Genomic DNA, 25,771 nt, shown 5'->3' with positions numbered 1-25,771 from the left:
GAATGTGTCACTAGGGGTGGTCTCTGAGGTTTCAAAAGCCCAAGCCAGGCCTAGTGACTTTCTCTTCCTCCTGCTGCTGTCTGCAGATCTGATGTAGAACTCTCAGCTACTCTCCAGCACCATGTCTGCCAGTGTGCTGCCATGGTCCCTGCCATGATAAGAAACTTCTGAAACTGTAAGAAAGCTCCAATCAAATGCTTTCTCTTATGGGAACAGTCATGACTAAAGTGTCTCTTCACAGCAACAGAACAGTGACCTTTTGCTCCTTTCTTTGGTGGTCTTTTGGTTTTACTGTTTTTCAGATTTGATGTTCCTAACTTCTGACATGATTTTTTTTTAAGTTACACTTATTTACTTGCTATCTTACTGTGTGTGTATGTAGGTCAGAGGACCACTTGATGGGAGTCAGTTCCCTCCTTGCTTTGTGTGGGCCTGGGGGACTGAACTCAGGTCATCAGGCTTGGTGACAAGCACTTTTCCCAACTGAGCACCTCTTGAGCCTCATCATGATTTTAAATTATATATAATTGTTCCTAAGGAACTGGTTAAGAAGAAAGTCTTTACTGAAGTTCACAATCAACTTAAATATACTTATAAATATGTTAAAAATAATTCATTGTTAAGCATTTTTGATATTTAGAGAAACACTCCAACTTCTCTACGACTAGGAAAACTTCAGCAGTTCAATTGTACGCTAGCGCAAAGGTAACCTGAAGTTTAAAGCCTGCTGGGGCCCTGCTGGGGCCCTGCTGGGGCCCTGGCTCAGTGGCACAGTGCCTTGCTTAGCACACACCAAGCCCTGGGCTTGAGCCCTACTACCACAAAAGGAGAACAATTATAGTAAAGTTCAACTTAAGCACACACTCCTAACACCTATAACACATATATTAAATAGGATATAAAGACACGTAAAGTCATTGCTAAATTATATATTACACGTTTATTAGGAATACAACTTTCATGTAAAATTTACATTTTATGAAAAAATCAAAAGTATTTACAAAATTTTGGAAGACAGATGTGCTCTAATTACAACCCAAAGTAGTAAATGACGACCCTTGAACGCTCACTGTGCTAAGAGTTCTGTGTTTACAAATTCTTGTTAAAGAAGCAGCTACAAAGTTATCACTGTACACAAGCAAGAACCAGCTTGCTAGATAAGATAGTCTCCCACTGACTCTACTGGGTCTTTTTAAACATTAGTGAATTTTTAAATGGAAAAAAGAATCACTATAAACTCATATGGCTTTAAAACTGTAACCTGTACCCAATATAAACTTGCATGTCGACACTCAGTATGAAGGCTGTGGGGATTAGGAAAGTGCACAAGGTTAACCAACCATTCCACTCACTTCAACATTTTAAGGTAATACTTGATTAACAACAGACAGTGTCAGATTTCAAATAGTAAAGCATTAACTGCCCAATAAAAGCAGATTTAGTCAATATTTTAGTAAGTGTAATTGAAACTGGCATTTTAAAGATTGTAAGAGTTAGAAACTCTCATTTTGATAGTTAGTAAAGGCTGAATTTTCTTATCTTTAAGTCAAACCTAAATTTAGAATAGGAATAATACTGAATAAAAAATGCTCATTTGTATTACATACTGTGAAAAAGAACAGATTTCTGCTGTTTAATATAGCAAGGTGTTATATTAATGTCTAGAAATAGGGATTTTATTTTCTCTAATGCTTAACAAAATTAGTGGTTTATATAAATTACCAGATATAACACAAGCTATCACTTCTATGGAAAAAAAAAGGACACTGGTATTTATCATAAACTCCTGTCTGTGAATTATGAGGCCTTGTCTAGAACACACTCTTGTTAGTGGGGTTGACGTGAAGCGGCTGCGCGGCATGAGCAGCTCATTTAAGAGGCTCTTCTCCGTCCTTCACGTCATACATTGCCCATCTCACCATGTGGGAATCTGACCATTTCCTAGTTGTTAAAATAAAACAACTGACAGTACTTCTTTCATTGCTAAATGAATCCTGCCAAAAGAAATATTCTTAAAAGGCTAGAAAACTTGTGTTCACAACACAATAATGTGTAAAATTTTTTTTGATAAATAGGGTAAGGGAAATGCTAAATTACAGTTAAAATACCAGTTACGGATTTACCACCATAGTTTCAGAGCTTGTCTGTGTCACACACTTATAATGAGGTCAATGTTGAATATCTGAAGGTAATTTTATTCCCAGTAAACATACTCCATTAGGCTGATTTGTTTTTCTAGTGGCTACGGTGTATCACTAAAGAAATGAGACAGGATTTTTAAGTATAAATTATCTTTTAGTTATTTTGAATTTTCTTCTCAATTACAAGCCAGAAGTATTTTTTAAGTTGCAAATATCTTTTAAATATGCTTGAGCACGGTATGAATCTGAAGAGAAGATCCGGAGTGAGGCACATTAATTAACACAAACTAGAGAGGCACATTTCTGGTTTTTGTTATTGTTTTAAAAGGCACACATTATGTAATCCATATAAAAATAAATTAAATCTACAGCATTAATTCATCAAAACAATCACAACTTCTATAAAGTTAATTAACTGCAGAAGTAAGTTTTTCTGCTGTCCTTTGCAAGCTTATTTTAAAACACATTGCACTTGAGAATTTCAAAAAGTTATATAAAACACCATTTACACTTTATCAATATGCTTCGGAGAATCAGATTATAGGGATGTTTTTGTTTGCATACAACTTGGACTCTGGTCTGATTACCTTATGGCACATAACTCAATTAGATTGAGTTCTGATTTAACATTCAAAGCCTAAAAATTCATGTTCTCTTTATATTTATTCAAACTTAGGAAACTTCAAAGGTTAACTCCGAGTCTAAACACTTATGGAAAGCTAAATAACATCTGTGCTTGCTCTCCTGAAATTTTAGGCTTGTTACTACATTCTAACCTTTTTAAGAACACAGACACTGAAGATAATAAACTTCAATTTTAGTGACAATTTGAATGCACATGCTTCCAGAATATTGCATTTGATCATTTACTGTATACAAGGTCATTTCAGTGCTATTTCTTTCAACAATACTTTGAAAGTGCAATTTAATGTTTGTAGTCAGCTTTCAAAGAGCGAATTTGAAAGACATCATACAAGTAGAAATAGTGTTTGGGAGGAACAGGTGACGCAGAGTGGCGGGTGCCCACTAGTCCCTTGAGAAAACCGCATTCGGTTCCATCAACAATCTGCCAAGTATCGTCCTGAAAAACACCAAGCAGACCTTCACAGTTACAATTTCAGATATATTCAAATGATACATTCAGTGTTCTTTGTGGTTACAGACACAGAACTCTAATTCCCCTCTGTCATTTACAAGTCATTAGAATCACATCTATGCTGAAAATAGAAAACTCTCTACCAAGACTGCCTCTACTGACAACTACTGTGTCTGTAGGTCTGGGTGGGGGTGGGGGTGGAGATGGGGGTGAGGTGGTAGTCCATTTAAATTATAAACTACTAGAGCACAAGTGTTTCCCATGCACACTAAAAGAGTTCAAAACATGCCAACTTACCAGTGGCAAAACGCTTCTTTACTAAAGAAAGTCTATAGCCAGTACCAACAAGCTCGATGTCTACTCCTGAGAGGGTATTTCCCTCACTAAGGAATTGCACCGCAAGTGTGGCAGGCTTGCTGGGACCTTCTGAAAGATCAAATTTTGCTCTGAGGGATCCAGAACCTGTAAAGATAAGAATAAAGACCTCATAACGGATACAATACACTGCACAGCAAATAAAACTAAATGAGCATCTAAGCTGGTGCTTTTCAATCTTCCTAATGCTTCAACTCTTTACTGCAGCTCCTCATGTTGTGGGGACCCCCAACCATAAAGCTACCTTTGTTTCTACTTCTTAACTGTAATTTTGTTACTGTTATGAGTCCTAATATAAGTATCTGAATATATAACCCCCAGACAGGTCAACACCCACAGGTCAATAATAAATTCACGAGATGCATGTAGTAAACAAACCACTGTCTGCTTAAAATCAAATCTTTTTCAGTGAGCCAGAATTTCTACTACATAATCTTTTTTCTTTTTTTCCGTTTAAATGTAGAAGCACTCTGCCTGCGTGTACACCTAAATGCCAGAAGAGGACATCAGATTTCTTTATGGTCGTGAGCCACCATGTGGTTGCTGGGAACTGAACTCAATTAACTGCTGAGCCATCTCACTGGCCCCCACTAGGTCATCTCAACCATCCTTTTACTAATAGTAGCGTTCAGAGATGAATACTACTTAGACTGATGCCTGCGATGCATACATGTTACAGTGAGTCAACATGGATGAAGGAAGCCACAGAGGACAGACAGCACACAGCAAATACTGGGATTGGGGGAGCCGCAATGGGGACAAACCCAGAACAAGACAAAGTAAAGACAAGTAAGTTCTAGTACCAGAACATACAGTCCCCAAAGGGTAAGAAAAGGTGGATGAGATGACGGCATCAGCCTCACTCTTTTCCACTCATCTTTACTTATTAGCACCATCCTGTACCCAACTGAGCTAACTGGCTAATTGCACCACCATCATTTTTTAAATTTTACTCATACAACATTGCCCCTTAGGTACATTGTAAGACTTCCTTTCAGTCATTTGTTTAGTGTATCCTGTAGGGGGTAGTTCTAATGTTTTGATCAGGAACCTTCAGTGTTCCCTAACTGGTTTTTGATTGATCAATAAAGAGGCTAATGGCTGGGCAGATACTTGTGACTTCCAGTTTTCCCACAGGTGCAGGAGAGAGGACTAGAGATTCACCATGCTTCGGAGAGAGAGAGAGCCATCAGCCATGTGAGACCTAGGGTGGAGTGGCCATCGGCTGCTTCTCTGATTGGGCCTGGGGTAGCAGGGAGGAGGTTAGAAAGGCAACTCAGCTGCAGGCAGAGTCAGGGTGCTGAGCTGGGAGAGAAAGGGAAGGTGCAATAGCCACGAGAGGTCTAGAAGAGCCCGGCCACCGAGCTAAAGCATATGCAAATAAGTTAGTGTGTGTGCTCATCTCTTTCATGTGAGGATCCAAGGGAACCTGGCAGGGCAGGTAGTGTGGTCCGCCTGGAGCTTAAGGCAGGGTAGCAGGAACTACACAGTATGCCAGTCTGACTGCAGTACAAGTAGACAATCAGTGGCACTAATAATCTGACAAAGGGTGTGTGAAAACACGTTTCTACTGAACGTACACACTAATGGGCATGCTGGGTGTACCATAGGCAGAACAAGGTACTAGGATGAAGACAGACCTGTGAGAACAGGCTTAAGAGAACAACATCTAGACCACCGTATCTGATGAACAGGACACAAGTAAAGGGCACTTGAGATGAGACTAGAATAGTAGCAAAGACCAGACTACAACAAAGAGCTTATGACATAACCACAAAGTTAACACCCAAGAAAAGAGAGGCAAAGATATCTCAGATTAGTGTCCTAGAAGAGAGAGGAGGGACTAGATGCAAAGTAGAGAGACCAACTGTAAGACAATGCAACAGTTTATTAGAGCTCTGGGTGACAGGAGAGGGGATCTGTAGTAGGGCCGAGGCAGAAGACACAGTATTTAAAAGGAAAGAAAGGAGGGGTCTAGAAGAATTTCTAACCTAATTTAACCTGGGTTTCTGGTTAGGAAAGTGTTTCTTTTTCTTTTTTTTTTTTTTTTTTGGAGCTGGGGACCGAACCAGCGCTCTACCACTGAGCTAAATCCCCAACCCCAGGAAAGTGTTTCTTAACTAGAGTGCTATGATCCCTCAGTCCTATAAGACGTCCTGCATACCAGATATTTACATTTTGATTCATAACAGTAGAAAAATTATAGTTATGAAATAGCAATGAAAATTATTATTGTTGGGGGTCACCACATGATGAAAAAAGAGTATTAAAAAGTTGTAGCATTAGGAGGGTTGACAACTACTGTGTTTGGGGAAGTGGACAGACTTGCTCAGTAGCAACAGTAAGACATTTTAATCCCCTGTATACAGTTCAACAGCACAGAGAAATACAGAATAAGCTGTTGTGACTGGTCTGTCCTCTATTATCATGCCTGGTGACGCATACTGCAGTGCAGAACTCTTAGCTGCTGCCCACACAGTCTGAAGGTTGTACACCCTTGTTCAACAGCTCAGCTCTGTGAAAGTTCCACTGCCAGAACTGGCAAGGAGCAGCTCACCCAGCCACCCTTAAGCTTTCCAACTGCTTCCTGTTCCTATTCTGGGAACTGAGATAAAAGAGAAAACAGATTACTATTTTACAGTGTTCAGATCTGGATTGTTCTTTGTAAAGGTTTTACTGACAACATCAAAATCACATTCATAAAATTCTCCCATTTCCTCATCTAGAACACTCTCCTATCTGAATAACAGAAGGAAAGTACTAAATATGTGGATAAAAATATGAATCTTATTTCTGAGGGAATTCCTTTTCAGGTATATTTAAAATTAATATGTGCTTTATTAAATAGAGGAACAAGATACTCTCTTTTCCTTGCTGGTTGTTTGTTAGCCTAATACATAGGATTTCTGATTTGCTTTCCATCTAAGTTAGGAAGTTCAGTGTGGTTCACAAAACTCTCTATGGTAGGAGAAAAGTCAGTGAATCTACTGACTGAAAAATGCTTCCTGTAAGCACTAAACAACAAAAAGGAACTTCAGGCCACCTTGGTTATTTGTCTAGCGCAAATCTGACCTGCATAACAGTTATAAGTAAGAGACAGCCCAGACTTGCTGATGGTCTTTTGTATAGAAATCCTAAGAAGAAAAAACAATGACATTCTCAAAATGTTCAAAATGAACACCTGAACCAACGGGAAGAACTAAAGTGCTAACTCAGTAAGAAAACTTAGTGGAGGCTAATTAGGAAAGTAAGTTAGTTCTCTTTTAACTACGAGAGACTGTGACTCTCTCATTTTAAGGAGTTGATTGTCATGTGTCTTTAAGACACATGGTGGGGTTGGGGATTTAGCTCAGTGGTAGAGCGCTTGCCTAGCAAGCGCAAGGCCCTGGGTTCGGTCCCCAGCTCCAAAAAAAAAGAAAAAGGAAAAAAAAAAAAAAAAAGACACATGGTGAACGGACAGATGCAGTCAGTAGGAGACAATAAACTTGCTTCTCCTTAAAACTGCTATACAGAACTGAAGACTAACGTTAACTCCAAAAAGAATGAACAGAAGGGTCCCCTCGGCAAGACGGAGCAGACAAGCATTCTCTCAAGGCTGCTTTTCTATGTATTTTCAAAACTATTTTCTATGTAACTGGAGAGGGGAAAGCAAAGGTACCCCATTAACAGAGTAAGATCAATCATCTGCAATTATCTGAGTTATCTACCTGAGGATAGTTCTGTTTTTTTTTTTAAAAAAAAAAATCTATTACTAGACATTCCTCTTATGTAACACAAGAAGCATTTATCTTGCAGTTATAAAATTGTTATTTTTCTTACAGGAAAAACTGTTCTAAATCTCAGCTTGTCCATTCTTATGTAGGGTACTAACTTCCACCTAGTGGTCAGTTCTTGAACTGAAGACATAAAATTCCAGGGGGGAACTTTCCAGTGAATAAATAAGCTTTTAAAAAACAAACAAACAAACAAACAAGCAAACAAACAAGCAAGCAAAAGAAAAACAGCAAAAACAAAACCTGAAGGCGAGATAAAATGGCTCAGCAATGCCTCACCAAGTCTTAAAACCCATGTTTCACTCTCAGGACCCAGAGTAGAAGAGAACTGACTGCTGCAAGCTTTCCTGTGACCAGACCTGTATGCACTCATACACATAAACAAACAAAGGTAGTGACAGTTACAGAAAACAACCAAGGCTAGGGGCCGGGGCTGGGGCAGCAGAGTAACACATTACTTGCCTAGCATGAACACACCAGAACCTGGATCTGATCCCCAGCACAGAGTATAAGAGGGAGCACACCCTTACCTCCACTGTCTGACTTCTCCGAAATCCCAGATAATTTCCAAAAGGCTTTCATTTGTTCTGCATTCCTGTAATAAAAACAAGTGTCCTCAAATTCAGTCTCTAACAGTACCTAGTACGTGAATGGACACTCAATAAATGTACCTCAAATATTTTTACTATAAAAACTACAATGTCCCTTTAGAACAAGATGTCGAACTCTCACCTCCTTCTCTAGCACCATGCCTGCCTGGACACTGCCATGCTTCTCACCTTAATGACAATGGACTGAAACTCTGAACCTGCAAGCCAGCCCTAATTTAATGTTGTCCTTGTAAGAGCTGCCTTGGCATGGTGTCTCTTCACAGCAATGGGAGCCCTAAAAGGACACTGCTTTAAATTCTATGCATGCATAGCGATGTGCTTGCTACTGGCCCATACAGGGTCAGAGGGCCTCCTTTCCATGGTTCTCAGGTTTACTAAGATCATCAGGTTTGCATGGCAAGCACTTAACCCACTCACAATCCACCCCAGCAGCCCAACTACTATTAGTTTAAGAGGTTAGAACTGTTGCAGCTGGAGACAAACAGAAATACAAATGGATGCAAAAATAGTTTACCATATTGCAGGAGGAAGGGACTGCATATTTGTGACTCCTCCATCCACTGGTACCACCACCTGTATGTTGGAAAGCACACTAGGTGCGACCATAGCCTCTGGGTTGTACTTATAATCCACTCTCAGATCTGTGGTGCTGGCACTGCATTTCCAGTATGTTGCAAGATTTAGAGGAGTGGACTGAATGCCATTTGATGATACCTTTAAAAAGAATCAAGAGTAAACAAAGCACATTCATGACGAACACTTAAGCCTACGAATCTGCAGAAGCACAATTGAGCAGGTTGTGAGTGGTTGTTGTTGGGTAAAGCACTCAGCTCAGAGGACAGGGAACAACCTATGGGGCAAACTGCCATGATGCAGTTCCCCAGGATCCAACTGCAGAAAATCTGACTTTACAATACATTTTGGGACAGCACCCAGAAATCAGCTCTATTATGTAATTTTTTATTATTTATTTTTAGAAAGTCTAAAGCCTTTCAAAGGGGGATTCTAAGATTCATCATTAATTAATATGAAATTATAAAGAACTTAGATATACATCAGTGAGATCCCAAAGGTTAGAGTTAATGCACTTCTAACTTCAAATACTTAGTAACTTTAAGCATAGTAAATGGCATAATTCCTCCTGACTCCAGCTCCTTTCTCAAGGGCTCCCTGAGGCCATTCCCTTTTGTCCATACCATGTATTTTCTAACATAACAATATCCTTGTCCCAGCACTTAACAAGCACTAATTACAAATGTATTTTTTTAGAAACACAAGTTATTTTAGTATTACTACACTATTAAAATTTCAAACATAAATGTAGAATAGAGAATTTGCATGCTTGTGTGCTGCTAGGGATAAACTCTTCTCTAACAGTAACAACAAATCCAGAGGCACACTTAAACACTGTAATGCTAACAGAAACTGCAAGTGTCTGCCACATTGAACTTTAACTGACTGCTTTGGCATTTCTTTATGAAGAACAATGATACTGGAGTTTCCAGGTTAAATATAAATTCATGTATTAATATTTACTCAGTAGTTTAGTCACAAATACACTGTATCATTTGGCTGAAAGTCCTTAACTAATATTGTCTCAATTTTTGAAACAATCTTGTACTCTTGGAATGGACCTCATTTGGCTCTGACACTATTCCTTCAGTGTTCTGCCAGATTCCACTTGTTTCTATGCAAACTTAAGGTTGTCGCGGTTACAGACACTCACCTGGTATTTTAATACATCTACATTATAATAAGAAGCAGCTGGATTTTGCTCTGACAGCTTCTTGAGGTAGACAGTAACAGCTTGCATGTTCATCCAAAAATCTTTTGTGTTGGAATCACATTGTGATGGATCACTGTATGTGTAAGAAACATTGTTGTTATTTCATTTGACTTATCTTTTTCTTTCTTATATTTAGTCAATTGGTGACCTGGGAAAAATTACAGAAATGAACCAAAAGGTGGGATGAGGGAAAACTAAGGTGAAGGACAGAGCACAGCAGTTTCCCTGAAACACAGCAGCAGCATTAACAGGAAATAAGAGGATGGCACAGAGAAAACATTTCTTAAAAAGAAAGTTCAATGTTAATCTTAAGAGCAGAGCAAACAAACCTGAACACAAGCTGTGAATTTGGAAGAATCTGCTCGAGTCTACTGATGTTTTTCACCCTAAAGCACAGCACAGCTGGAGAGGGGTTGCTCGTGAAGACTTTAATAATTCCACTTGGAAATGATATTGTCACGTCTCCAGTAATCTTCACAATACACCTGACGAGGAAGGACATTGGCAAGTACTTAAATAAGATATTCTAATCTCTTCTCAAAAAGTCTGCTTGGCTTTAAAGGTATATGTATGTATACCTTATAGCTGTAACCCTATACATACAGCTGTTCATCTCTCTGTTCATACATACATATACTTAAATCTTATTATAACTGAGATAAATTAGTCTTAGAAAACTCCTTATTAACATACGCATACTTCTTTGTGTGTGGCTGCCATCGCTGGAAGATCTGTAGGAAGTGCAGCTCTGGTAATACCATCACTCACTCCTTGCAGTTATCTTCTTCTCTTGAGCCCTCTGACACCCTGGGTGTGGTGATGTCTGCTCTTTCTGTTCTGTTTCTTCCTTTGAAACTCATGGTTCACACGGTACTGTTCAGACCTATCCCCCTCAGACGAGATCTTCAGCAGTCCCTCTGCATTTTCTAAACGCCAAGTCTGGCTCACTGCTCATCTCTCTCTCTGCCCCACTATGTCAGCATAATATTTTGTAAAGCTCACTATCCATCCAGATGCCCCTCTCAATATCTGTCATCACTTAGCTCTTCAATGTCTTCCTTCCAGTGGCTCTGTCCTTTATTTGCTCACTCAGTCAGGCCACAGTTCCTCCAGTTTCACAATCCTCACTCATCTACTCAGAATCCTATTTATCTAACTCATCCCATCTAGTATCAACCATCCTACCATCCTACCTCCTCACTATCCTACCCCACTTTCATAAGTCTCTCAAACATCATACCTTATAAACCAACTCTGAATTTCCAGGTTCCTCATCGGACACTCTACATAAGCCCTCCTTACATAACTGCTTAGCTAGCTCAATGGTCTTGGCTAAATCTTGCTTCCTCCCCACTTGCACACACTGAATGTGAATGAGAAAATTCTACATGACCACACCTCTCCAATCTGCTCCCTTAGCATAACCTGGTAATCCACTCTTGTCTAGTCACTCATTCTTCTGCCACTTCAGGGCTTCTATTTCTCTCAAGTCTACACTTACTCAGTGAGCTCCAGAATCATGTATGAAGCTACCAACTTGTCCACAGTAATAGCACTCAACAAGTACTTCAAATTTGACATTCAAACTCAACAAATCTTGATAACTGTTTTCAAATTACAGTTAGAATGTCATCACCGCTTACAAGCTTTCCTGCTAATATTCAAGTCACCATCATCTCTTATCTGGGTTTCTGCAGCAAATCTTCTAACTCTTGAGTTTATCTTCCAAAGAGCAGCCAGAATACTACAAAACCACAAATAACTTCATGACCTCTCAACTCAGTGTCCACATGCCTTCTTGCCTTACTAGAAATGAATTCCTAATTTTTTTTTTTTTTTTTTTTTTTTTTCCGGAGCTGGGGACCCGAACCTAGGGCCTTGCGCGCTAGGCAAGCACTCTACCACTGAGCTAAATCCCCAACCCGAATTCCTAATTCTTTTATCATGGCCTACAACAGCCCATCTGGCCTGGGACTTTTCTGGATGAATCCTCGACCACACTCCTACCTTTCCCTATTCAGTGCCCTGCTTCCCCTTCACTGTCTCCTGAATACTCCAAGCATGCATTTACCCCAATTCTCTCCCATGGGGCTCTTCTCCCAGGTGTGGATGGTTTGTTTCACCATAGTTTTCAAATATCTGCTTAAAATCACCAAATCACCAAAAGGTGCCCTACTGTTATTTCCCACCTTCTTCCCCAACAAACCCCCAGAGTTGAAGACCGAACCCAAGACCTTGCACTTGCTAAGCAAGCACTCTACCACTGAGCTAAATCCCCAACCCCTATTTCCCACCCTCTTAGTAACATGTATCAATGCCCACTCTCTCTGCTTCTCCGATATTTTCTTTACTCTAATGCAAGCTCAGGAGACCCCTGTTTTCTGAAGTAGCTTTAGTACTTATCAAGAGTCTTACTGGTTTGATAGTGCACACTTGTAATCCCAAACACTGGGGAGGCAAAGGCAGGTGGATCTCTGAGTTCCAGGCCAGCCAGGGGTACACAGAGAGACCCTGTCTCATGAATAACCAAAAAAGGAAAAAAATGAAAGAAAAAAGAAAAACAAAGTCTTACACATAGTGAGTGCTCAAGTACTTTGGGAATGAATGTATACTGAATGCTAGAGACAATAGCAATGGAGGTTGAAAATAGCCTGGTAAATAAGAATGCTTGCTGCTCTTATAATGGACCCAAGTCCAGCTCCCAGCAGCCACATCAAGCAGTTCATTCCAGTTCCAGGGGCTCTAATGTCCTCTTCTATCCTTTGTGGGTAACAGACATGCATATGGCATACATACATACATATATACATGCAGGGAACATATATATATATGAAACTAAAACAAACCTTAAAGGAGATGTAACTTTTCTCAAAAGCAAGATGCTAAAATGTGTGTGTGTATAGGAATCCCTGAATGAATGAATATCTATCTATCTATCTATCTATCTATCTATCTATCTAAAATCAAAGTATAATTTAAAATTTACCACTAAACCCCAATTCCTGCCCAATACATAACACAAGTGCTTATGTATATTTAAAACTAACTTGGGGTTTGGGGATTTAGCTCAGTGGTAGAGCGCTTGCCTAGCAAACGCAAGGCCCTGGGTTCGGTTCCCAGCTCCGAAAAAAAAGAAAAAAAAAAAAAAAACTAACTTGGTAGGATCTGCTCCTTTAAAGTAGGCATTGACAGATTCTGTAAGGGCGATTGCCACAGGCAAAGTGTCCTGGTTTCCAAGGCTGACTGGGCTGGGACCCCGTGATACACCTAGAATAGACATAATTCATTTGTTAAATCATTCTAGAAGAGACACGCTAAATACTAAGACTCATACCATAAATACTAGGACAGATTCATGTTAGGCTGTCACAAAAGAAATTATTACTGGTTTCAATAATTCTGCAAGTATAAACCTAGAGGTTAAGAAAGACATCGTGAAACAAATTAGAACATAATGTAAAACACACACAAGTCTAGAAGGCTATAAAACTGACTTTTAAATGGAAATACACAGGATGGTTAAGAATATCAGAAGGCAAAGGTCATCGATTTGAAAAGCTAATGTAACTACTGCATCCTCCAAACCCTTCAAATATCAATTTTTTAAAGTTTATCAGTCAGACACTTCAGGCCATTATATTAGATTTGTGCTTGTTGTTTCTCCGAATAATAATAGTTCATATACTACTTTTTTAGACCCCTCTTGGATGCCTATATATCCTAAGTATAGTGTATCTGGATGGCTTGATGTCAGACATCTATCAGATTTGAAGTGTTTCATATCTTAGAGTATTGCCTGATCTTCACCAACCTCCATCATCCCTAACCTAAAAGCTTCAAATCTAAAATGTCCCCCAAATCAAACTGTTTTGAGAATTACCACCATACAAGCTTTAGTATTTCAGATTTTCAATTTTTAAATTGCAGGAACTTATCTTGTATTGCAGTCCCATGTTACTTTGCATGAATAAGTGCCTGACACCAAACATTACTTTAAAACCAATTTAATTTTCATTCAGTCAAAATACCTTTTGAACTGTACAACATAAAGACTGTGATTTTAAAAGCTTAATAAAATACTAGACAAATCTGTGAACTAAATTAAAGTTCAGCTATTTTTATGGTCATTGTGGACAAATACCTAGCACAACTCAAGAACAATTATTTGTATTGGCTCATGGTTTCCCGGGGCTTAGTCCATTGAGGTTGGTCTCATACGCTTCAGTAGATGATCATGCAGGCAGAAGCATATGGTGGGGGATGACAGGAAGCAAGGAGAGAGAAAGGGACAGGACAGGCCTAACCTTTAGAGGCTAGGACTTTCTTCTGTCTGCATGGGTCCTAGATGCTTTGTACTAAAATGCAAAATCTTCAAAACACTGTCACCAGTTTGGGAGCCAAGTATTCAACACAAGAATAGCAGGGTTTGTTTCACACTGCTCTCTAACTCCCTCCCTCCCCGCTCAGTCCGCACAGATGTGCTCTTCAAACGTAAGCTCCACAATTACTGTAACGATTTCCCAAAGGTGAGCATTCACTGGACCACAGTGTCTAATGCCTTGCAACCAAACAATCTTACAAAGAGTGACAGCAAATGTTTTATACGCTCAAGAGGTCAAGAAGACCTACTGTTCTAGACTTTGAAGGAATTTTGATTAAAAGGTTCTTTATTGTTATAAAAATAGCTTTAGTGATGAAAACTACTCGGAGACCAAAACTGGCGCTTTGGACCCTGGGAAGGTGTGCTCTCCAACATGAGCAATAAATAACTCCATGTGAAAATAAGAGATCAGAGTGGACTCACATAACAGCGACCACTGCAGGTTAAATAAATTGGGTCTAAATTGCCTGGGCCAGACTAGTCTCTCGCATTTAGGCTTTTTTTTTTCCAATTTGGGAATATTTTCATAAGCTCTGCCAGTTGAACAACTCTAATCTCAACATTTTTGTTATCCAAAAGGCTCCAGAATTTGAAACTCTGTCAAGAATCTTCAAATTTCAGAGCATTCTGAATCAAAGACAATTGGCAGGTACAAAGCATTTTGCTAAGGTAGCATAAAAAAATAAGAGATTTTTGAGTAACAAATATAGGTTAATATCAAGGCAATACATGATTGGACAGTAGAGAGTGGGGCGGGGACAAAGTTTTCCTAAGGCGGGAGCGAGGAGGAAGGAAGGGGATCAAGATGGAGTCTGTGGAGGAGGGTGGGTCAGTGAACTGGATCGATTTTTATCTTGTCCAGGTGGGAGGTTCATATCTTTATCAACTGGCAGTGAATTTATTGTGTAGATGAATTGTGGACTGAGAATTTAACATGTAAATCTAATTGCTAAATTACAAGTTTCTGGAACTTTGATTTTACCAGACTAAAGAGGACAGTGTGTGGAAGAAATGGCTGAGAGGCAGTGGGAGCGTGTGGATCTGGTTCTGTTGCCCGCGCAGATTGCAGACCATGTGGCAGAGTAGCAGCCGGAGTGAGCTGATCCAGCTCGTGGGGACTGATAGAAAACGTTCCTTTAAATTTTTACCGCAACAAACAAGTCACACTTTTGCAGAACAGAAATACATATGTGGATTAGGAATAGATAAACAGTGTAGAGAGAATCTCGTGCATGTATGGAAGCACCACTGGTCAATATAAAGCTGACTGGCTAATGAGCTGAAGCAGGATATAGGAAGTGGAGTTCTGATAGGGAGAGAGGAACTCTGAGGAGAGGTAACTAGCCCTGTGGCCTTCATAGAATAGAATGAACGAGTTAATTAAGTTAGGAGCTAGTTGGGAAACAAGACCGAGCTTAAAGCCTAGGCATTAATTCATACATAATTAAGTCTTAGAGTTGTTATTTTGGGAAGTGTGGCATGGGGGGAGGAAGGGCACGTGGTTACCAGACAGCTATGAAGAGGACAGAGTAGCTTTTATGATCCTGATCAGAGGATATAAACCTTTACACATTCACTCCACTATTTATAACTACTAGAAAATAGAAACAGCTTGGATATTCATCAAGAGAAGTGGATAAAGAAAATCTGGTAGTGTACACAGAATTTTATTCAGCCATAAAGAAAAATCAAATTACAACATTTGCAGAAAATGGACAGAAAGGAAACTCATGTTTTTAAAAACATAAGCAATACTCAAAAGTAAAATACATCTTTGTTCTCTTTCACATATGACACCGATATTTAAATGTGTATATATGGACTATTTGAGTGTGTGCGTGAAGGTATGCAGGTTTGTTTGTAGGTCATAAAACTACAAAGAGGACAGTGAAAGGGGAACAAGACCTTAAGAGACATTAGGGGAAAGAGAGTAACAACAGAAAGGGAACTATGGGAGAAAAGATAAAGGGATATATGAGAGGCAGAAAGAGCGGCAGGGGGACAAAAATGGCATGAGGAAATTTGCACGTTAACTTAAAAATTAATTTAAAAAAATGCCACCACTGTCAAAATTCAAAAAAAGCAATATTGTGGCCACTCAGAATACCAAATGATACTGAACTGAAAATAAACACATACAAGTTTAAATCTGTATTTAAAAATGATTAGGTAAAATATAATGAATTAAGCCAGGCCTAAGGCATGCCTTGAATCCTAACACTTGGGAGGCAAAGGCAAGCAGATCTCTGTGAGTTAGAGACCAGTGTGAAACTCCCAGGACAGCCAGGGCTACACAGTGAAACATTGTCTCAAAAACTTGAACAATGGAAAGGATGGACAGGTGGGTAGGTGGGTGGGTGGGTGGGTGGATGGATGGATGGATGGATGGATGGATGGATGGATGGACGGATGGATGGATGGATGGAATGGGATAGATGGGCAGATGGAGAGGCAGGCAGGCAGGTAGACAAGGGATTAATCAAGAGGAATGAATTTGAGCATGCAAGTGAGAAAATGTTAAGAAAAATGCTACTGGGGTTGGGGATTTAGCTCAGTGGTAGAGCGCTTGCCTAGCAAGCACAAGGCCCTGGGTTCAGTCCCCAGCTGGGGGGGGAGGCGACCGGATATGCTACTAAGCATGAGCTACTGATTTCAAGTATAAATACATGTTTATAGACAGAAAAGTGTCTATAACCTACACTGAGGTAGCTCCTACTTAATCTTCCTTGAGTTGCATATGGACCAAGGCCATCAAAATAAATAAATAAATAAAAATTAAACAAAAAAAAAAAAAACCTAAACTTGAACTCACCACCTTTTACTAACATTCTAAAGTAGAAAGCCACCAGAATGTAAGGACAGCACATTCTTAGGCAAAGATAAAGTTGTGGTCTTAACACTTATGTCCATTATTTTGACTTTTTGAGGCAGGGTCTTCTGGTCTTAGCAAGTTTTAGGTACATGGTTAAGTACAAAGACATGAAACAAGTAGCACTGCACAGCCATCATCATGTACTTCTATAACTCTCATTCACACAAAACTAAAACGCCATACCTGTTAAACAATTACCCTCCATACTCACACCCCATTTACCCACATCTGGCAACCATAGCTGTACTTTCTGTCCATGAGCCTGACTCTAAAATTAGATCAAATAATATTTGATCACAATATACTGAATATTCATATTGCGGTATGTCAGAATTCTCTTCCTTTCTAAGGCGAAATAATATTCTATGACATACACATATTACATGTGTCTAGGCTCCCATTTTCTTGCTACTGTAAATGCTATGGTAAATTGTACTGCTACAAATGAGTGTAAAGAAACTACCTCTTTGAGTTCCTGCTTTTCATCCTTTTGGATGTGTGCCTAGATGTTAAACTGCTAGATCATACAATTAATTTTGTTAATTTTCTGACAAGCTGACACTGTTCTCCACGCAAAGAGGTTCTCAGTTTTCATCAAACCTTTGCCAACACATGTTATTATGCTTTTTTGTGATTTGTTTTGTCTGGCAGTAATAAGGATCAAACTCAAGGACTTACACGTAAGAAGCAAGGTTTGTGATCTATATCCCAGTCCAATGACTTTCTTATTAAGAAGAATTACACAGGGGTTGGGGATTTAGCTCAGTGGTAGAGCGCTTGCCTAGAAGCGCAAGGCCCTGGGTTCGGTCCCCAGCTCCAAAAAAAAGAAAAAAAAAAAAAAAAAAAAAGAATAATTACACAGCTGGTTCACTGAACCTGAATGTTCAGCATTTGTAGGTTCAGCACACAAGATATATGAGAAAACACTATGTTTTGGTGTCTTCATTCCCTAAACAAGGCAGTATAACAACTACCTACAAAGCACTTATCTTGTCTTACATATTCTAAGTAACGTGAAAATGATTTAACGTCCACCAGAGGATGTGTGCAGGCCACATTAAAACAATGGCAGTGGACTTGAGCATCCACGGCTTTTCTTTTTAACTGCAAGGTTGTAAAAAATACTAGTCCTTTATGATACCAAGGCCTTTTCTTAACCATGAAATTCATATTTTCCTTGAATAGCCCACAAATAACTATCAGCACACAGTCAAAGATAAGCTAGCACCTGCTATTCCTTTGACTATAAAAATCAAAAGAAACCAGGCTGCGTAGCTAGCTCAGTTGGTAAAGCGCCTGCTACAGAAGCATGAGGACCTACATTTGACAGGCAGCACCCATCCAAAGTTGGGCATGGCAGTAGGTGTTTATAACCCACTTATAAACTAGAGATGGGCAGGCAGGTGGACTCCCAGAACTCGCTGGCCAGCCAATTTAGCAAAATTAGTGAGGAAGACACTGCCTCAAAAAACTAAGGTAGACCACAGTCAATGATCATATCTGCTGTTGACCTCTGGCCTCCATGTGCACACGCACATGCACGCACACACACACGCACACACGCACACACACACACACACACACACACACACACACGCTCATTGATAGAGCAACTGACAAGCAGGTTTCATACATAATACTAAAGTAAAAAAGAAAACTATTTTACCAAGTCAGTTATTCATTTAAGTTTTATAATCTGGTCATTTAACGATAATTCTTGAACTAATTTCCCCATACACTGCAATGCTTCTTATGAAATATGGGCAAGCAAAGAGTTAGAAGGTTGAGGGGAGCTCAAAAACACTTTACCATTTGGTTTATTTGCATTTCTGGTTTTTTGTTTTTGTTTTAATTACATTTTTGTTTTCAAAACTGTAATCCACAACATGTAGACTTCAAAATAATGGACTTGCAAAGGAACTATTTACCTGTCTAAAATAGAAAGGAAATATTTACCTGTCTAAAATAAAAAGCTTATTCTACATTTATAGTTGAGCGTTTTTGGACGTGAAAACGGTCTGTACTTTTTTCTCTTATAGAAATGTGCTGTTTTATTACAAAGAGACTCACGAAGTAAAAAGGAGGCGAGGCTCACAACCTGCATCTACGGAACTGGGGGAAGAGAGCAGCTTGCCCAGGATGGGTGGGAAGGTATAAAGCCAATCTAAAAATGGCTGATAGTACCCTAGCCTGCAAAGAGGTCCCAGAAGACCCAATCACCCCTTCTAAAAAGCTTAATCAGGGCATCTTAGCTGAGCTCCTAAGCAGGCACTTGCAGTTCAGGATTTTGTCTTCCAGTTGTTTTCTTTCTGCTCAGACCTGGTTCAAAACTCAGATCTGGGGCAGGACAGACAAGGAAGTTCTGGAAAGAGTTCTCCCAGTACCACTGCCCTGTGCGCTGGTCCCTGGTTCCTATCTAGTCCCTGAAGACGTTATATTTAATATATTTTATATAAATACACAGGAATAGAAAATATAAAGTCTGAGAAATTGAGGGCAAGTGAGGGACTTGGGGAGAAGATGGAGCTGCAGACCTTGCTCAGGCCAACTGGACCTCGCCTTTGACCCCTTTGGCTTCTGACCCTCCTCCTTGGTTTTCTCTTTGGGATCTTTCTCTTTCTCATCCTCTGTCCTGACTCATGGCTGTTAAAGTTAGAAGCGTTCTTGAGACCTCCTTCCCCTCCTCGTTGGAGTCGGAGAACCCCTCCTCACGGCAGTGCGTCTGTCAGAGGAGCAGGTGGGGATTCGCTTGTCAGGGTCTTCCTCACCTCTCTCTTCTGGGATGGCGTCCTCAGGTATGGCCTGAGCATGGGGCAGCATTCTCAAGTTCTCAAAGAGGCACTGCTTGGTCTTTTCCAGGTATTCATTAGTGTTCTGGTTAGTCATACTGGAAGGGCTGATGTGAAGCTTGAAATCTGGTCCAAAGTGGTCATTAGGGATCTCTGTGCCCAGGGCCACAGCTGTTAAGTCCAGGAGTGAGCAACACTAAGGATGGTGTAGCCACCTCCTCCCAGCATTAGCATAGGCAAGTCGAAACTCTTCAGGGACTCCACACACTTGGCATGACCTTTGATGGTCAGATTGAAGCAACCTAGCCGATCCCCAGACAAAGTCTGACCCCACTGTAGGACCACTGCACTAGGCTGGAACATCCCCATTACTTCAGACATGACTGGCTTGAAGATGGCTTCATAGGGCTCAGCATCAATGCCGTCTCCCAGTGGGTAGTTAACGGCGTAATACTTGCCTTTGCCAGCCCCAATATCCCATAGGTCCCCAGTTTCTGGGAAGTACTCTCCATACTTCTGAGAGGACACAGTCATGACCTGGTCTGTAGTATAGCAGGCCTCTTCCACACCATCACCATGGTGAATATCAATGTCAATATACAGCACCCTCTGGTGATACTCTAGCAGTTCCAGGATGGCCAAGATGATATCATTGACGTAACAGAAGCCAGATGCTACAGACTTCTTTGCATGGTGCAGGCCCCAAGTCTACTTCACAGCGATGTCAGTCTGCCTCTTATTGAGTTTCATTACACTTGTAATACAGCCACTCATGGACAACTGACAGAACTCAAACAAGCCATCAAATACCAGACAGTTCTCACCCACGTTGAATTGCTGTATTGAGACATACTATCTGGGCGAATAGAATGCAAGAATTTAATGTAGTCATCACTGTGGTACTTGGTCATCTCCTCAGCACTGGCTTTGTGAGAACGATAGATTTCCATTTTTTTGGTAGAGACCATAATTGAGCAGCTACTATGAGTCATGCAGATTCAGTGAGGCTTCACTGGGTGCCCTTGTTCATAATAGTAGTTTTCAATGTCCCCGTCATCACAGTAAGTAACTTTCCTCTTGGTGCCCTGAGTCTGTGTCATCTTGCTTGCCACCCGGCCCTCCTGTCAGTCTAACAATCTGTACTCTTACTAAGGACACATTCATTTCCAGTTTTGGTTTAACTGCTACATATTTAGAAAGCATTAAATCCTGAAAATACAAAACGTCTAGTAGGATAAGCAGGATACAGAGCACTTTCCTTCAACACTGAGTAGTTCTATGCACTTCCTTTGAGCACAGTATCCACATGGCCTTTGCGCTCACACTGCGAGCATTATTTATTTTTATTTTATGTGTATGCACTAGTTGCTTTGCTTGAATGCACTGAGTGCATGCAACACGCAGAACTAGAGTTATAGAGGGTTGTTAGTCAGCATGAGTTTCTGAGAATTGACCTGGTCTTCTGCACGAGCAGCCAGTGCTCTTACCTGCTGAGCCAAGTCTCCAGCCCCTTTTATAACATTGTTAAGGCTGACATACTTTGTTTCCTTTTTTTTTTTTATAAAGATTTATTTATTTATTATATATAGTGTTCTGCCTGCATGTATGCCTGCATGCTGGAAGAGGGCACCAGATCTCCTTACAGATGGTTGTGAGCCACCACGTGGTTGCTGGGAATTGAACTGAGGACCTCTGGAAGAGCAGTCAGTGCTCTTAACCACTGAGCCATCTCTCCAGACCCACTTTGTTTCTTTTCTAATCACTCTGTTCTGATAGCTTGAGAGTTCCAATCTGTTGGTTTTTAATCCTTAGGCAGGATGGAAGAAAATACAAGATCAGTATGCGTTTTTATAATTAAGGCCTGGTCTCGTATAGTGACTGGACATAATTAGCACAAAATTGAGACAGTTAATCTTAGAGTTATTCCTGACTGCTGACACACTATACAGTGCTGGAAAAGGAAAAAATTAGGTGAAATAGTTTAGACAGCTTTGGGAGCATTAGTCACATGTAACAATACCTGGTGTTGTCTCACAGTGCTTTTCAATGTCAGAGAGTGTCCCAATCAAATTATCATCTTCTATCACATTTAAATAAGATAAAATATTGCAGGAAAAGAAAACATTTTCAAGAAACAAGAAAAGTCAACAACTTCAAATCTCAACAGAGCTGAATAGTCATAACAAAGGAACTTTTTAGATAGACTGAAGACCCTCTAGTGCAAAAACCTGGAATCCATCTGCCTTGCCTGTCTATCTCTTGTACCAGATTTCCTACTGTCAACATTAGGGACTAAGACAATAAACAAATACATACCAGCTCAATCAAAATCAACTTCACATTTCCACTCACAAACCGGTTGTCTGAAACAGGCACATCCTGGGGCTCTGTGCACCCCAGGACAGGTGTGACTACAACCCAGCATGTGTACAGATCACAGTGCCATGCAGACAGCAAAAGGCTGGGTGTACCAGTATGCAATGAAAATGCTGAAGTCTGTTTTCATTACTCAAGCTGCCTGCTCAACTTCTAGTAGAGCTAATCTTTTCCTATGACTAAAGTATAAATTTTGTGGAAACAAAATTAAGAAAACACATATACAAACAAAAATAAAGCTGTTCACTCAAAGAACAAACTTATCGATTATACTCAGTTACATAAATTTAAAATGGAAAATGTGCAAGGCATGTAAAATAAAATGGTAGCATCAGGCTTGACCATTGAGAAGTCGAATCATTCCCTTGTCCGTCAAGTCGATCACCATGCAATCATCACACCAACAAGGTGCATTCTTTCTAAGTCAGCCGTGATAAACTGAATGTAATTAAATTAGCTTAATTATAGGTCATATCACAATCCCCCTGAAAAGCATGGAAAAGCCCAGCCTCCAGTCCTGAGTGTCTGACTTTAACGTCTACATTTCCATTAGGGCCCAGGAGACGGCTGCACCTGAAACCCAGCTGGTGCACGTCAGGAGCTTCCTGCTTGTTTTCACAGTGACAACGGGTTAGAAAAATAATGAGAACTGAATAAAGGAGACAATGCTAAAAAATTCTTGAGTAAAATCTAGATGCAGTAAAACATTGGTTTTGTTTGTATGGTTTAGATTATTTAAATAATTTCAGCCTAATAACTTATTTTTAATATTTGTGATTAAATTTCTATAAGATAAATAATTCACCACAAACACACAACATTCTTTCATTGAATAAAACATTCCAAGAAAATGATTTTCAAACATGAACTTTGTTTTCCTTTTTTGTGTATGTTCGAGTGTATGGTGTATGTATGTGTACAACATTGTGAATTAACCTGACTGTCACGCTCCTCCAGAAGTGAAGTTACTGGTGGTGTGGACTGCCATGTCTGTGCTGGAGATCAAGCCTGGGTCCTCTACAAGAGCTCTGTTAACCACTGAACTATCTTTTCAGCCCCCAAACACAAACTTTCTTAAGAATGTAACTGTGAATTCACAGTAGAACTGACTGCATTGTACAGTATTCCTTTGGTAATTTACACTGACCAGCAATTTATATATTGGCAAATTCGTAAGGAGTTTCAGCAATAGTTACAACATTCCAAGTATAGACAGTAATAACTAAAACAGAAAAAATGTGGTCAGTTTCACAAGTATAAATGTATGTCCAGAAAAACAAAATTTCTGATGTTAAATTCTTTACTTCTCACCAGGGAAGAGAAAAAAAGGGTATATGTGAGTGTCTGCTTTTCCTTTAATGAAAGTTCTAGGGTAAGATGGTTCACCAGATGCTATACTAGACTTACCCACAAAAATTTGGCCCAGGTTCTTACTCTTCTGCATCTACTCAAACTACTAGCATGGGAACCAAAAATACAGGCTGTTCCTGGGCTGCAATGTTTCCATCAGTATGCGAAGGACAGAGGCTGCATTAAGTTGGACTAAGCAGTTTTTCTTAAACATATTATTCAAGGCCTCTACTCAGTCAAAGAGCTGAGACTAGTCTTTGTATATAAAACTAAAAAATTTAAGGCCTTCTAAACCATGTATTGGGCGTGGTGGCACATGACTCTCATCTTTCACAGCAGATAGAGGCATGTCAGGGGTGGGGCAGAGGCAGGCAGATCTCTGTGAGTTCTAGGTCAGCCAGGGCTATGTGGAAAGACCTTGCTTCTCTAAAACAACAAATATGTGTGTATGCACATTTCTCACCCATGCAAATGTAAAGCTTTGCACACTAACTAACTTTCATAACCAACAATAACCACTTACCTACTGTTGGAGTATTGGCAGCACTCAATGACGCAGAGGAAGAGATAGAGGAACTGCTCTCTGCCCGGGCTAAGGGAGCAGTAGGAGGTGGGCTGGTGTTGGAAGTTATAGGTGGGCTGAATGGCCTGGGCTTAAAAACAAAAAGTTATTTATCAAATTATATAGAAAGTCCTCCTTCCTTGTCAGAGAAAAATGTTGTCTTAACAAACCATTCATCTTTACCATGAGTTTCTTTTAACTAGGTGTTGGAAGCAATTTGCTTCCAAGAATATACTGAAACCTTAAAAGGCTATATGCTATCAAGAAGGTTTGTACATAAAATATTCTCCTATTTTAAGTATACTTAATACAGTGCTCATAAGTAAAATAAAAGTTCTCCAAATTGCTTCCCAGAAAGGTCATGCACACTATTTCTATAAACAGGAGATTAGTTCTCTGTATCCTATCAGTAATAAGTCAAGAAATAAGAAAAAATAATTTTTAAATGTTCTAGTTAATTTTTAAAAGGCATATTTTCAAACTTTCTTGTTTTACTGCTTATGTGTGTTTGTGTGCCTGTGTTTGAATGGAATGGATATGTGAGTGCCCACACAGCGGCCAGACAAGGGCATTGGATCCCCTGGGCTAGAGTTATGGGTGGCTGTAAGTTACCCAAAGTAGGTGATACTATTTTTAAAGTAACTTGAAATCTATAAAGCAAAAATAATTCACAAAAGACATTTCCAAAACATCCAAGCAAAAATAACAGATATGTAAAATATGAATTAAAATATATGCTTCATAACTTTTTAAGTTATTATCTGTACTCAACAATGTCCTTACAATTTTACACACATTAAGTCACATAAGTCCATCTTCCCTAGGACTATTTTTTTTTGAAAGTTAATTCCTTTATTTGTAGCAAATAAAGTAGTTAAAGTTTTACTGTTTATTCCATGGCTCCATTGTGTTATATTGAACACGTGTGTGGCTGATGGGGACTTTAAAGTTGGTATCATCACTTTTTAGGAAAATACAATGTGGTGAGTCTAAAAAAAAAAAAAAAAAAAAAAACAAAAAAAAACAAAAACAGAAAATACTGGACACACATACATAGGAAAGACCCAAAGGGGATGAGACCAGCTGAAATGCCCAACAAAGGAGAGGTAGAATCCACAGAGCCCACATTCAGGGGTTAGGCAAGGCCCTGGTAAAACTGATCTAACACTGAACAGCTAATATGTCTGTCCTTATAGTAACTGGTAATTTACTATCTAGGGTCAAATATTTATGCATTAGGAAAACAATGAAAGAATATATACTAAAATGTTAACATAGTTATTGTTGGTAATATATTGAGGAGATTCAATTTTTCTGTGTGTTTTTTGTATTTTCTAACATGATTTAGAAGTAAGAAACAAGTTTTATAAACAGAAAAAAAGACATGTTACAAAGTAGTGATCTGAGCTGGAGAGAGAGCTCAGTGGTTAAGAGCACTGGGGGCTCTTCCAGAGGTCCTGAGTTCAATTCCCAGCACCTACATGGTGGCTCACAAGCATCTATAATGGGGTCTGGTACTTTCTCTGGCCTGTAGGCAGACAGGGGATTCATGCATAAAAATACATAAATAACTAAAACTTAGTAATTTTTATATTATTTAAATAACCATCTCCTTGGCAGCTTGTACTTAGTCTTTACCTCACTTCCAGTAAATCAGTT

General features: G+C 39.6%; 1 protein-coding gene and 1 pseudogene across 2 annotated transcripts in view; both read right to left on the bottom strand.

Moving 5' to 3' along the window:
* Positions 1-921: 921 nt before the first annotated feature.
* The window catches only part of Fcho2 (FCH and mu domain containing endocytic adaptor 2), a 102,385-nt gene continuing 77,535 nt past the window's right edge, over positions 922-25,771 (bottom strand). For both annotated transcript variants that reach the window (XM_032898986.1, XM_032898987.1), the window contains exons 19-26: positions 24,074-24,203; positions 12,938-13,049; positions 10,112-10,267; positions 9,723-9,855; positions 8,511-8,710; positions 7,916-7,980; positions 3,535-3,699; positions 922-3,222 (exon numbers count right to left, since the gene is read on the bottom strand). In XM_032898986.1, the coding sequence (XP_032754877.1) occupies positions 3,200-3,222; positions 3,535-3,699; positions 7,916-7,980; positions 8,511-8,710; positions 9,723-9,855; positions 10,112-10,267; positions 12,938-13,049; positions 24,074-24,203 (984 nt within the window). In that variant the 3' untranslated portion in view covers positions 922-3,199. The remainder of the gene's footprint in view (positions 3,223-3,534; positions 3,700-7,915; positions 7,981-8,510; positions 8,711-9,722; positions 9,856-10,111; positions 10,268-12,937; positions 13,050-24,073; positions 24,204-25,771) is intronic.
* On the bottom strand, positions 19,452-21,395 carry LOC116897254 (annotated as a pseudogene).

The sequence above is a fragment of the Rattus rattus genome, chromosome 3 (genome assembly GCF_011064425.1).
Source record: "Rattus rattus isolate New Zealand chromosome 3, Rrattus_CSIRO_v1, whole genome shotgun sequence".
In the NCBI taxonomy this organism is placed as follows: Eukaryota; Metazoa; Chordata; class Mammalia; order Rodentia; family Muridae; genus Rattus; species Rattus rattus.
Note: the sequence above shows the minus strand (reverse complement) of the source record. Positions and strands in the feature narration are given on the sequence as shown.